This window comes from Amblyomma maculatum, chromosome 5 (assembly GCF_055883805.1).
Source record: "Amblyomma maculatum isolate TAMU_Amacu chromosome 5, ASM5588380v1, whole genome shotgun sequence".
Classification (NCBI taxonomy): Eukaryota; Metazoa; Arthropoda; class Arachnida; order Ixodida; family Ixodidae; genus Amblyomma; species Amblyomma maculatum.
In genome coordinates this window covers 7711322-7726041 of record NC_139348.1, presented here as the reverse complement: position 1 = coordinate 7726041, position 14720 = coordinate 7711322, and the positions used below count along the sequence as shown (strand labels likewise).

General features: G+C 46.1%; 1 protein-coding gene across 4 annotated transcripts in view; it reads right to left on the bottom strand.

Annotated features, from left to right (window-relative positions):
• LOC146187715 (DNA excision repair protein ERCC-6-like) overlaps positions 1-14720 on the bottom strand; it is a 374514-nt gene that overhangs the window by 346057 nt on the left and 13737 nt on the right. For all 4 annotated transcript variants that reach the window (XR_014707405.1, XM_084603509.1, XM_084603511.1 and 1 more), the window contains exon 3: positions 2711-2819. Coding sequence is in view for 3 of the 4 variants with exons in the window: in XM_084603509.1 (XP_084459635.1) it covers positions 2711-2819 (109 nt within the window). In the remaining variant the exon portion in view is untranslated. The remainder of the gene's footprint in view (positions 1-2710; positions 2820-14720) is intronic.

Below are 14720 nucleotides of genomic sequence, written 5' to 3'. Positions count from 1 at the left end.
ACCCAAATCCGGTTCCTCCGGAACGGAAAAATCTTGTTGTTTTACCATATCTGCACAAGATTTCTCACAATTTGAAAAGAATTGGTCAACGAGCGAATGCGACCGTAGTGTTCTCGGCGCCGAAGAAACTTTTTACGTTGTGCAAGCTGAAAGAAACCAACACCAAAAAAGCAGGCGGATGCGCAATTAAGCACCAGAAGCCGTACGTCTCGTGCGATGAAGGTGTTGTATATAAAATTCCCTTGTCATGCGGTAAACACTATATCGGCCAGACGGGGAGATGTCTGAACGAGCGCCTAATGGAACACGCTCGCAACGTCAGAAACGGCCGGCTAGGCGGATCGCTAGTTGACCACGTTCTCGAATGCAACTCAAAAACCTGTAAGCCTTTCTTTGATAAAAGTGTTGTAATAGGAAAAAGCAGAGAAAGAGTAACGCGCGAAATCATTGAAGCCGAAAAGATAAATAGTTCAGGATGCGCGTGTGTAAGCACACCTTCCATTCTCCTCTCAGATAAAGAGCTTGTCTTTCTAAGGAATTGATACTGTTTGCACATATGATTCATGTTTTTCTGGCGTTTATATATGATGCTTCAGGAGAATAAAATTTGTTGGAAGTTAGCGCTCGTGGTGTTCGTCTCTCGCTCTTGTGTCCTCGTCTTTTGCTGCGCTATAGTGTATTGGAGCCATTCTTTGGCCCGCGAAAGCTTCTTCTCATTCCCTTGCACGCGAAAAGGGCTTCTTTCTGTCGTCGCCATCCGCGAATGCTTCCTTCGGTGACGACAAACTGCCTCCCGGCCGCACTGTTGCCGATGTGTTCAGCAACTAAAATCATCTTTCTCTTAAAAGCAGCCGAGTACTGTTTCCGAGACCCTGGCATCTTGCTTGTTAACTTAAAGAAAAAAGCGTGCACTTTTTCGCGAACCGTGGTTTGCACGAGCACATGCGCTGATGCTGTGCGCACTCGACGACTCAACAACGAAGAGACGACACCTCGACGTGGTGGCCACTGCGGGGTGCGGCCACGTTAGGGCAACGAAGCCAAGCCGTAGCCGCACATCGATAACAAAGCCAAGCCGTAGCCACGCGGCAACAACGAAACCAAAACTTCTATCAAAACTTTGACATCTTGGTTGGGATCCGCAAATAATACGAGGCGGAAATTTGGAAGGCTGAAAGTTGGAAAAAAACTCGTATTATACGCGGGTTTTTACGGTAGGCGCGGAGAGGAAAGTGTTAACGCTGCCCCCGTTCTTTAGAGCATGCTAAATTTTCCTCATGTTATACTTCCTTAAGTCGGCCGCTTTATGCTTATTGATTAGCTTTCATATCTCTGCCAATTCTATCCTGTCTGTAGAATTGGAAGTTTTCATACTCTGGCGTTTCTTATCAAATCTTTTGTCTCCTTAGACAGCTTACCGGTATCCTCTCTAACTATCCTACCGCCTACTTCTACCGCACACTCAGTAATGATATCTCTGAAATTATTGTTCATTGCCATCCTCGTTTAGAACTGAATATCTATTCTGTAGCGAGATCCTGAACTCTTCTGCCCCCCCCCCCCCCCCCCCCCCCCCCTCACCACGAATTCGTTGATGAACTTTCTTACTAATCTGTGTCGTTCCCTTTTCAGATTTAGACTAATTCAATACCTTACCATCCTGTGGCCACTGCATCGCACTTTCCCGATTACCTCTACATCCTGCTTAATGCCAGGGTTAGAACACAGGATGAAGTCAATTTAATTTTTAGTCTCCCCGTTAAGCTTTTCTATGTCCACTTCTAGTTCTTCCATTTGCTGAAGAAGGTGTTCACGATTCTTAAGTCATTGCGCTCTGCAAAGTCAACTGGCAACTCCCCCCTGCTCTTCCTAGAGCCAAAGCCATAGTCACCCACTGCCTGGTCTCCTGCTTGCTTTTTCCCTACCTTGGCATTGAAGTCGCCTATCAGTACAGTATACTGCGTCGTTACTTTCACCATTGCCAATTGTACATCGCAAAAGCTTTCGCCTGCTGATCGTCATGACTGCATGTAGGTGCATAGGCCTGTACAACCTTCAATTTATATTGCTTATTGAGCCTAATTACGATGCCTGCCACCCTCTCATTGATGCTATAGAATTCATCTACATTATCAGCTATATGCTAATTGGCAAGGAACCCTACCCCTAGTTCTCTTCGGTAAACCTCGATAGCAGTACAGTATATGCCCCATTTGGCCTGCTACTTCAGTAACCCCCTATGACATCCCATTTTAGGCCCTCTAGCAGTACTGCTACTATAGCCTCATTAGCTACGATTCTAGAGTTAAACATTGCCTGGGTCACTTTCCAATGGTGGCCTGTCCAGATTCTTAGCACCCTTTGCTGCGTCACGAGTCTGACCACCACAGTGGTCAGTTGCTCCGCATCTGCTGGTGAGTGAGGGCCAGGGTTTTGTTCATACAACTATTCATAGGAGGTTGTGCCCAATTACTACACAAGGGGGGCCAAATCCTGATCTGGTGAGGGAGTGTGTTTCCAGAGGTGTTCGGTGGATAGGTCGCATCCCAAACCTGTTTATGCAATTCCATGGCGACGCGGATTTTTTTTTTTTGATCCAGTGGAGAACTGCACAGCATCGGGATTTGAACCACGGTCCTCTTGCACGCGAGGCGGATGTTCTACCTATACGCCACCGATGCAAGTAAAAATAGCTCAGAGGAGGTCATACCTTGTCCTGTTGGCGTCGGGTGAAGATCTCTGATGGGACATAGTGGCTGGTGGCCAGCTGGTCCAGGCTGACACTCTTCTCCAGCCGCTGCAGGCGCTGCCTGGCCACACTGAAACAGACGTCACCAGTAGAGTTAGTTGTTGGGCTGTCGGTATTCTAGACTTAAGGACATAGTTTTCAGCACAAAGGTACGCAGCCAAAGGAAAGAAAAAGAAGGAAGACTACAGGGACAAACACAGCGTTGACCCACAACTGTTTATTTTTCGACGCACACAAGTTATATACAACCAGACGCGCAGGCGCATACCGTGCCAGGGAAAAGATAAACAAAACGAAACGCATCACACCTTTTATCTCAAGAACTTAGAAAGGAAAATCTTTTCTGCGTTGTACAAAACAACTGAGGTATCGCTAACACAACCTGACCCAGCCCTCTGAATATAATATGCTTCTATCATTTCACGGGTGCTTTTAATTTGCTTTTGCTTAAAATCCTGACTCCAGAAAACAGCGGTATACAATCCTTGCAAGTAGCGCAGTGCGCGACAAGGTTAGCAGCTTCCTTATTCTTTAGATCTCTTGTGTGCTCCCTGAGCCGGTCGTTGATGCAACGCTTTGTTTGCCCGATGTACGATCTGCCACACGTCAGGGGAATTTCGTACACTACGCCAGTGGCACATTCTGCGAAGCGGTTCCCATGCCTCTTTTTGCACCCGGGCTTTTTATTATCCCTGGTGATGCGTCGGGCCAATTGGCCAAGCTTCCTAGGGGCTGAAAACGCAAGCCATCGTCTGCTTTCATGAGGCAGCAGCAGCTGCACCATTTGGCCGCTGAGGTAGTGCACAGTTTCGCTTTCCAGGAACTCAACCTGCATGACGCCTGCACATTTTGTAACAAATGGCGTCGTGCAGAGGGCGCCATGCTGCATGGCTGAAATTAATGGCAAAGTGCAGGACCACATGAACCAGTTCACGCAGTGCAGTTGAAAAGAATGGACCTATATGTGTGGTTAATAAAGCATGTTGCCGGGCTAGTTAGTCTAACATCTTTTTAAAAACTGGGAAAAGACCCTGGTGCAAAAAATTAACAAACAGAAAGGAAAAAGACAAGGAGACAACGGACAGGTGCCAGCTTCCCAACTGTTTATTTCAGAAGACATGCACATGCATTTATAGCGTCAGGCTACACCCACTTAACAAAACGTGCATTATCAAAGTCGTGGCTTATCACCATGCACTACCTTTGCACAGAAAAGCATATTCAGCCGCATACAAATTCACTGACGCACAAGTCTGCCTTTTTCTTTATATGAAAGGCTTCCAATAATAGCCTGGCCTCTTTGTTCTTGCTCCTGCCGTAGTGGGCGTAGCCTGACGCTATAAATGCATGTGCATGTCTTCTGAGATAAACAGTTGGAAGTTAGCGCCTGTCTGTTGTCTCCTTGTCTTTCTCTTTTGTGTGTGGTAATTTTTTACGGCAGGGTCTTTTAATAGTTTCTAAAAAAAAAAACCTATGTGTGCAGTGAGGGTAAAAGACGAGAGTCTGCAATGCCGACATACACCGGGCGTTAAAATCACGAATGTCGAAAGAGGACAAGAACACACACACAAGTGCTCGTGTGTATGTGTTCTTGCCTTCTGTCAGTGTGTAGCATGCACTGTTGTAACACATATTGAAAATCCAGCTAGCCCGTCAACTTCTCTTTTCAAGGGCATTTTTCAAGCACAGTACACACATGAACTGCGATCAACACAGGTGATCGATAGATATGTCGAAGAAACGTCATGCCCTCATTTCTGTCGCGGTCACTGCAACCAGCGGAACGGGTGCGACTAGCTGTAAGGTGCCAACTTAATTTCAGCATTAGGAAAACACAGTGCGTGACAACCTTTGCAAACGTGGACAGTTCTCTTCCTTGCTAGGAGGCAGTCACTGAAATCATAAACACTTTCGCAACACATGCACGGGCACTTTTCAATGCGCTGTGGAGCCAATTCGTGAGCACAAAAATCACCGTGAACAGCTGTTACTGGCCCGTGAAGATCCTCGAAGGTATGAACACTTGCGATAACACTGCGTCCCTGACTCTGCAGATGAAATGTGGTCTGTGTCCAAAAATAAAATACTAGAAGTGCTAGTACACTCAAGGTAGATAAACCAAGTGACAACGTAGCCTGAGCACACAGACTAGGACAGTTTACGGCGGGAAAAACGCGACTGCTAAGTTAAATTTGAGACGTACAAAAGCAAGCAGCTAGTTCTTTCCAATCGCATGGACCTAAAAAACTGAAAAGATAGCTCCATATTGTCACGGACAACAGGGCTAGACTCGACTAAAACGACGGGACGAAGCTGTACCAGCAGGCAAACGTTCGGCGCACAGCACGAGAGTCAACTTCAGTGTCCTCTTCTTCCAGGCGCAGCTAGAACATGGGGACACCGGGTGGCATTACTCCCCCTCTTAAAAAAAAATAAGGGACGGAGCGCGAGCGATGGCCAATGTAAGAGAAAAGATAGATCAGCACATGGACATCATAGATAACGGAGGCGGGGTAAGGTGTCCTACGCGACAACGAAACAAGCGCATAGCGCACTACCGCGTGAAATAGGGCTTCATGCGGACAACGTGCACGACCTCGGAGCGTGGTTGCCGACGCGAGGGCTGCACAGTACCCACTGGAAGAACTTCGTAAGTCACTTCCGTGACTCGACGCAGAACTTCGTAAGGTCCGAAGTAACGGGAAATCAGTTTATCACACAAGCCGGACCGACGCACCGGGGTCCACACCCAAACTTTCTCTCCAGGATGGTATGCGACGTGTCGATGACGGAGGTTGTAGCGGCGTGCATCCGTGCCCTGCTGTTGTTGAATGTGAATGCGGGCAAGTTGACGTGCTTCCTCAGCGCGCTGAGCAAACTGCTCGGCGTCTGGCGTGAGTGGATGATCATCTGGGCAGCTCGGAAGCATGGCATCCAACATCGTCTGAACGTCACGTCCGTAGACTAGGCGAAATGGTGTAAAACGCGTCGTCTCTTGGGTGGCCGTGTTGTAGGCGTATGTGATGTAGGGAAGAATTTCATCCCAGTTTTTGTGCTGCGAGTCTATGTACATTGCGATCATGTCGGCGATGGTTTTGTTGAGTCTCTCCGTGAGGCCATTCGTCTGCGGGTGATATGCAGTAGTTTTTCGGTGGCTGGTATGACTAAGCTCGAGCACATCGTGCATGAGCTGTGCTGTAAACGCAGTGCCTCGATCGGTTACGACTAGGGACGGCGCGCCATGACGCAACACGATTTGCTGCACAAAGAATTGAGCGATCTCAATTGATGTGGCCCGCTGCACTGCCTTGGTTTCCGCATAACGTGTGAGATAGTCGGTCGCGACTATAATCCATTTGTTACCCATCGATGACAGCGGAAATGGGCCCAGTAGGTCGATGCCGACTTGGTCAAACGGCGTCCGAGGTGGAATAATAGGTTGGAGAAAACCCGCGGGCTTGAGAGGAGGCACCTTTCGACGTTGACACTCGCGGCAGCCTCTGACGTAGCGATGGACGGCGTCAGAAAGTTTAGGCCAATAATAGGCTTGACGAACTCGAGCGAGTGTGCGTGCAAAGCCCAAGTGGCCGGAGGTGGGCTCATCGTGGCAAGCGAAAAGGATATCGTCGCGAAGGTCGGCCGGCACGACAAGGAGGTGCGCTCGATCAACAGTGCTGGAGTTTTTCTTGAATAAAACGCCATTCCGAAGACAGAATGCAGACAGGTTCCTTCCAAACTGGCGGGGGACGTCAGCAGTGCGACCCTCTAGGTGGTCAATGACAGGTCGAAGGTCTGGGCCAGCTCGCTGTCGTGTCATTATGTCTGAGGCATTCACTAGCCCAAGAAACCCTCTGTCATCCGTGACGTTATCGACAAATCCGACGGGTGCCCGGGAGAGCGCGTCAGCATCTTCGTGCTTCTGACCAGATTTGTACACAATGGAGTAATCAAATTCTTGGAGGCGAAGGCTCCATCGTGCTAGGCGCCCCGATGGGTCACGGAGATTGGCCAGCCAGCACAAAGAATGGTGGTCAGTAACGACTTTAAACGCACGGCCATAGAGGTAAGGCCTAAATTTCATAGTTGCCCACACAACCGCGAGGCATTCCTTTTCTGTAGTGGAATAATTTGTTTCAGCGCGGGAGAGCGTGCGGCAATATCTATGAGCGAAGATTACTGCCCTGCAACGCGTCACTGCCGGAAGTTAATAGAATTTGGGAAAACCAAGCACATGACATTCAAACTGAGCTACAAGAAAAGTGATTCACGATGGGAGAGCCTATGCTTACAATGCAGCTGATAACCGAGATAGAAACCCACAGTGGTTAAGACAATAGCAACAACCCGCATGTTCTTCGCTCTGGGCGCGTACGGCAATAAAAAAATACATAGGGAAACGCACGGGGAGGCAGTGCTTGGCTGTATTCTTTTTCGGTACTTTTTTCGAATGTATGCAGTCTTCTTTCATAACAAGATTAACTTTGTGCTGTTATCGCAGATTGTGATGCTAACAATGTAGCTTTCACAGAAACGGGGCTCGCAAGTAAGATCATTCTGAGTTTTGTTGCAAAAATAAATATGTTGTTTTTCGAAGAAATCGCATCAGAAGAGTAGGCGGGGGTGTTCTTCTTGAAATTAATGAACTGATGTTTTCTGTGTGCTGATCATTTCAGATTTAGGAATTTTTTGGTGTTATCTGACAGTGAACTTTAAAAAAATACTTATAGGTGTTTGCTATCGATCCCCTTCAAGTCATTTTGTAAAGATCTGCATGAATGTTTGAACCAACCATCAATACTTTATCCTGGAGCCCTGATATATCTAATGGGTGACTTCAATTTTCCAAATATTGTATGGTCACAAGCTAATCCCTTTTCCAATCCTTCCTCGACTGAGTGCAATAACTTCATTACACTGAGAAAAATTTGTCGGGCTAGTTGGTTCATAGTTCAATGCAATAAAAAGCTGCGCTAATAAGACACGGATGAAGGAAAGGCAGGACACACACAAACACAGACTGACAACTTTATTTCGTGAAGAAAACCAAGACATGTATACGCGATCTTCGCTACTATCTAATCACAATTGGAAACTGACCCTGGCAACGTTTAATGCTAGAACCCAAGCTAGTGAAGCTAGCTTAGCAGTGCTGTTAGAGGAACTAGAGGGCATGAAATGGGATGTCATAGGGCTTAGTGAGGTTAGGAGGCCGAATGAGGCATATACTGTACTGAAGGATGGGCATGTACTGTGTTATCGAGGCTTACCAGAGAGGCGACAACTAGGAGTAGGTTTCCCTGTCAATAAGTATATAGCGGGTAATATAGATGAATTCTATAGTATTAATGAGAGGGTTGCAGGCATCGTAATTAGGCTTAATAAGCGGTATAAACTGAAGGTTGTACAGGCCTATGCACCTACATGTAGTTATGATGACCAGGCAGTTCAAAAGCTTCTATGAAGATGTAGAATCGGCAATGCGAAAAGTAAAGACGCAGTATACTGTACTAATGGGTGACTTCAATGCCAAGGTAGGGAAAAAACAGGCAGGAGACAAGGCAGTAGGTGACTATGGCATTGGTTCTAGGAATAGCAGGGGGAGTTACTAGTTGAGTTCGCAGAGCGCAATAACTTACGAATCATGAATACCTTCTTCAGCAAACGGAAGAACCGGAAATGGACATGGAAAAGTCCTAACGGAGAGACTAAAAATGAAATCGAATTCATAATGTGTTCAACCCCCCCATTATGCAAGATGTAAAGGTAATCGGGAAAGTGCGATGCAGTGACCACAGGATGGTGAGGTCCCGAATTAGCCTAAATCTGAAGAAGGAACGCAACAGATTAGTAAGAAAGAAACCCATCAACGAATTAGCGGTGAGGGGGAGGGCAGAAGAGTTCAGGATTTCGCTACAGAATAGGTTTTCAGCTCTAACTGAGGATGGCGACATTACCCTAGAGGCAAGGAACAATAATTTCAGAGATATCATTACTGAATGCGCGGTAGAAGTAGGCGGTAGGATAGTTAGAGAGGATACCGGCAAGCTGTCTAAGGAGACGAAAGATTTGATTAAGAAACGCCAGAGTATGAAAGCTTCCAATCCAACAGACCAGATCGAATTGGCCGAGATATCAAAGCTAATCAATAAGCGCAAGGTGGCCGATATAAGGAAGTATAACATGGAGAAAATTGAGCATGCTGTAAAGCACGGGGGAAGCCTTAAAGCGGTAAAGAAGAAATTGGGCATAGGCAAAAACCAGATGTATGCGATAAGGGACAAGGCGGGCAACGTCATCACTAATATGGAAAAGATAGTCAAAGTAGCCGAAGAGTTCTATACAGATCTCTACAGTAGCCAAAGTAGTCAGGACCGTAATCAGATTGGCGGTAGGGAAAAACAGTCAGACGTTCCACCAGTGACGAAGGACGAGGTCAAGAAAGCACTAGAAACTATGAAAAGGGGGAAATCAACTGGAGAGGATCAGATAACTACAGATTTGCTGAAGGACGGGGGGGATATCGTGCTAGGAAAACTGGCCACCCTGTATACGCATTGACTGGTGTCATCGACGGTACCAGAACCATGGAAGAATGCAAACATTATCCTCATTCACAAGAAAGGGGACTCTAAGAACCTTAAAAATTACAGACCAATCAGCTTACTGTCTGTTACGTATAAGGTACTTACTAAGGTAATCGCTAATAGAATCAGGACCACCTTAGACTGCAATCAAGCAAAGGATCAAGCAGGGTTTCGGAAACGGTACTCTACTATCGATCATATCCATACCATCAATCAGGTGATAGAAAAATGCTCGGAATATAACCAGCCCTTATACATAGCATTCATTGATTACGAAAAAGCATTTCACTCAGTTGAAACCTCGGCGGTGATGCAGGCATTGCGAAATCAGGGGGTAGACGAGCCGTACGTGAAAGTGCTGGAAGATATATATAGTGGCTGCACAGCAACCATAGTTCTGCATAAAGAAAGTAACAAAATTCCCATAAAGAAAGGTGTTCGGCAAGGAGACACAATCTCTCCAGTACTATTCACAGCTTGTTTAGAGGAAATATTCAGAGACTTGGAATGGGAGCAATTAGGGATAAGGGTAGATGGAGAATACCACAGTAATCTGCGATTTGCTGATGACATTGCCTTGCTAAGCAACTCGGGGGATGAACTGCAAATAATGATCGACGACCTAGACAGGAAAAGTAGAAAGGTAGGCTTAAAAATCAATATGCAGAAGACTAAGGTAATGTTCAACAGCCTCGGGAAGGAACAGCAATTTACATTAGGTAGCGAAATACTGGAAGTAGTAGGCGAATATGTCTACTTAGGACAGGTAGTAACCGCAGATCCGGACCACGAAAAGGAAATAACAAGAAGAATACGATTGGGATGGTGCGCATTTGGCAAGCACTCGCAGATTATGGCTAGCAGCTTACCGGTATCGCTCAAGAGGAAAGTATACAACAGTTGCATCTTGCCTGTACTCACCTATGGGGCTGAAACGTGGAGGCTAACCAAGAGAGTTCTACTTAAGTTGAGGACAACCCAGAGTGCTATGGAACGAAAAATGGTAGGGGTAACATTAAGAGATAGAAAGCGTGCAGAGTGGGTCAGAGAACTAACTCAAGTTACCGACATTCTAGTAGAAATCAAGAAGAAGAAATGGACATGGGCAGGACATGTAGCGCGAAGAAAGGATAACCGATGGTCGCTGAGGGTAACAAACTGGATTCCAAGGGAAGGAAAGCGTAGCAGGGGGCGGCAGAAAGTTAGGTGGGAGGATGAGATTAAGAAGTTCGCAGGGGTCAAGTGGATGCAGCTAGCACAAAACCGGGTTAAGTGGAGAAATATGGGAGAGACCTTCGCCCTACAGTGGGTATAATCAGGCTGATGATGATGATGAATCACAAAAAAAACTGCAAGCGAAGAAGTGACGTGCACTAAATCAACACAAAATAGCAAATTCTGCTGCAGAGATGATAAACTTAACTGGGGCCAGCCTACTAAGTAAACCAAAACCAAAAAGTCTTCCAGTCTAACGGATTATCAGAACAACCATCAAATGGTGATGCACGAATACAACACAGTGATGTAAGACAAAACCCATAGTACGTCAGAACACTATCTTCGGGATGGACAAAGAAAAAATTGTATAAAAAACCAGGTCACACAAGCAGCTTATACAACCCTCATCAGAAACAATAAATACAGTGAAAAAAGTCACCAAGTCAGGCTAAAACCAATTGTCTAACATTAATGCCAACCAAAAACAAAAAAAAAAAGTCACGAAGCTATGACATTCTACCAACACGCAACCCACAACGCAGACACATAAAAGGCCAAAGCAGAGCCTATATACATGACCTTCCAAAACTTAAATTCTTTATCCGACAACGAAATAGAGGGCTTGCTGACGCAAAAGCTTGTGGTGCTGATGAAGAAGGTTTCAATCACTAGGCGCTCCCATTTGTCTTTCGACCTGGCCAGAAACTTCGTCCTCTCAAAGTAAGGCACGCATTCCCGTTTGTTTTCTTTCTTGCAGTCAGCACAGTGCTAGCACCAACTAGCCCGGCATCTTGCACTTCTGAACTTCATTATTTGCAGTTCATCCCCCGAGTTACTTAGCAAGGCAATGTCATCGGCAATTGCAGATTACTGAGGTGTTCTCCATCTACCCTTATCCCTAACTGCTTCCATTCCAAGACTCTGAATACTTCCTCTAAGCAAGCTGTGAACAGTACTGGGGAGATTGTGTCTCTTTGCCTAACACCTTTCTTTATGGGAATTTTGTTACTTTCTTTATGCAGAACTATGGTTGCTGTGCAGCCACTATATATATCTTCCAGCACTTTCACATACAGCTCGTCTACCCCGATTTCGCAATGCCTGCATCAGTGCCGAGGTTTCCACTGAGTCAAATGCTTTTTCGTAATCAATGAATGCTATTTATAAGGGCTGGTTATATTCCGAGCATTTTTCTATCACCTGGTTGATGGTATGGATATGATCGATAGTGGAGTACCGTTTACGAAAACCTGCTTGATCCTTTGCTTGATTGCAGTCTAAGGTTGCCCTGATTCTATCAGCGATTACCTTAGTAAATACCTGGTACGTAACAGACAGTAAGCTGATTGGTCTGTAATCTTTAAGGTCCTTAGAGTCCCCTTTCTTACGAATGAGAACGATGTCTGCATTCTTCCATGGTTCCGGTACCGTCGATGACACCAAGCACTGCGTATACAAGGTGGCCAGTTTTTCTAGCACGATATCCCCCCCGTCCTTTACCAAATCTGTAGTTATCTGATCCCCTCCACCTGATTTCCCCCTTTTCATAGTTTCTAAAGCTTTCTTGCCCTCGTCCTTCATCACTGGTGGAATGTCTGACTGTTTTTCTCTACCGCCAATCTCGTTACGGTCCTGACTTCTTTGGCTACTGTATAGAACTCCTCGGCTACTTTGACTATCTTGTCCATATTCGTGATGACGTTGCCCGCCTTGTCCCTTGTCGCATACATCTGGTTTTTGCCTATGCCCAATTTCTTGTTTAGCACTTTAAGGCTTCCCCCGCTCTTTACAGCATGCTCAATTTTCTCAATGTTATATTTCCTTATATCGGCCACCTTGAGCTTATTGATTAGCTTTGATATCTCAGCCAATTTGATCTGGTCTGTTGGATTGGAAGCTTTCATACTCTGGCGTTTCTTAATCAAATCTTTCGTCTCCTTAGACAGCTTACCGGTATCCTCTCTAACTATCCTACCGCCTACTTCTACCACGCACTCAGTAATGATATCTCTGAAATTATTGTTCCTTGCCTCTAGGGTAATGTCGCCATCCTCAGTTAGAGCTGAAAACCTATTCTGTAGCGAGATCCTGAACTCTTCTGCCCTCCCCCTCACCGCTAATTCGTTGATGGGTTTCTTTCTTACTAATCTGTTGCGTTCCTTCTTCAGATTTAGGCTAATTCGGGACCTCACCATCCTGTGGTCACTGCATCGCACTTTCCCGATTACCTTTACATCTTGCATAATGGGGGGGTTGAACACATTATGAATTCGATTTCATTTTTAGTCTCTCCGTTAGGACTTTTCCATGTCCATTTCCGGTTCTTCCGTTTGCTGAAGAAGGCATTCATGATTCTTAAGTTATTGAGCTCTACAAACTCAACTAGTAACTCCCCCCTGCTATTCCTAAAGCCAATGCCATAGTCACCTACTGCCTTGTCTCCTGCCTGCTTTTTCCCTACCTTGGCATTGAAGTCGCCCATTAGTATCGTATACCGCGTCTTTACTTTTCGCATTGCCGATTCTACATCTTCATCGAAGCTTTCAACTGCCTGGTCATCATAACTACATGTAGGTGGATAGGCCTGTACAACCTTCAGTTTATACCGCTTATTAAGCCTAATTACGATGACTGCCACCCTCATTAATACTATAGAATTCATCTACATTACCCGCTATATACTTATTGACAAGGAAACCTACCCTAGTTGTTGCCTCTATGGTAAGCCTCGATAACACAGCACATGCCCATCCTTCAGTACAGTATATGCCTCATTTGTCCTCCTAACCTCACTAAGCCCTATGATATCCCATTTCATGCCCTCTAGTTCCTCTAACAGCACTGCTAAACTAGCTTCACTAGCTAGGGTTCTAGCGTTAAACGTTGCCAGGGTCAGTTTCCAATGGCGGCCTGTCCAGCGGAGCCAGGCATTCTTAGCACCCCCTGCTGTGTCACAGGTCCAACCGCCGTCGTGGTCAGTTGTTCCACAGCTGCTGGTGACTGAGGTCCTACACTATCTATAGAACTTATTCACGTGACGTCATTGCAGCTTTACTGGCAACCGTGCCACGCACAACACAACATCGGAGAAGGAGAAAGAGAGAGAGAGAGGGCCCAAGGCGAATCATGACACAGCGTATATGTGAAATCCGAGCTCTGGTTGGACGACGTTGCAAACGGCATCTCAAATGTCCGGCGCGCAGCAGAGAGGAAGCTGGCAGACCGGCGCCGAAACTCATCGGAAACATTTTTTCTGTGCTTTTAATTTCGAACCACCCTATGTTATGGCGTCTCCACAGTACAGGGTTGCCACAACTGCCGCCTGCTAAACCTAATAGTGAATAGGGTCTATCGACGGGAAAGTGAGTCTAGTGACATCCCAAAAACAACCTCACTGTACATGAATGGCCCAATAATATAGTGAAAACTTTCAGTGGTGCCTGGTTAGAAACGGCCCCTTTGTGTTATGGGGAAGCTTCGCCAATGGACTGTCACTCATGCGGTGAAGGATCCTCAACACAACGGTTCAGCGCACTGGGAAGAAGCAAGTGGATGCAAAAGAGACAAATATCAGTTAGAGCAGCGTGACATCATATCAAAATAAAACTAAATGGTCAGTGACACACGCAGCAGTGTCTGAAACGTGGCGACTGGCCATATCACGGCCGCGGAAAGTTGTCCCTGAGTATGGCAAACTTGTGCGGCTAGCCAGGGCATTTTGGCACAGCGTGAAGCAAATTTAACGAATTTCGCATTTATGGCGCAGCTTGGCACAGAAAAATGCAGCCGTATCAAAACACCTAAGAGCATCTTGAATGCATTCAACAATTTTCTCTGCAGTCGCACGACAACTATTTGTCATTTCTGCACCCTTTGGTCGGGGGCTATTATTGAGGACTAGTACGCATTTCACTTGAGATTTGCAGTAAAGCCCATCAGAAACTATGACAACTTTGTTCTGCCACAGTTGCTGACTGTGGTATATTTCTGTAGGAAAAAGGTAGACTTGCAGACGACAGACAGAGCAAAAATGGCTTCCGGCCGAGATATGCTGTGTGAGAAGTGGTTTCCATCTTTGTCCCTGTGCAGCAAATTCAAAGTTGCATGGCGTTTGACGGCTGCAACCCCATGCTTAGCACATAACTGTATTGCAGGTAGAGAATACCATT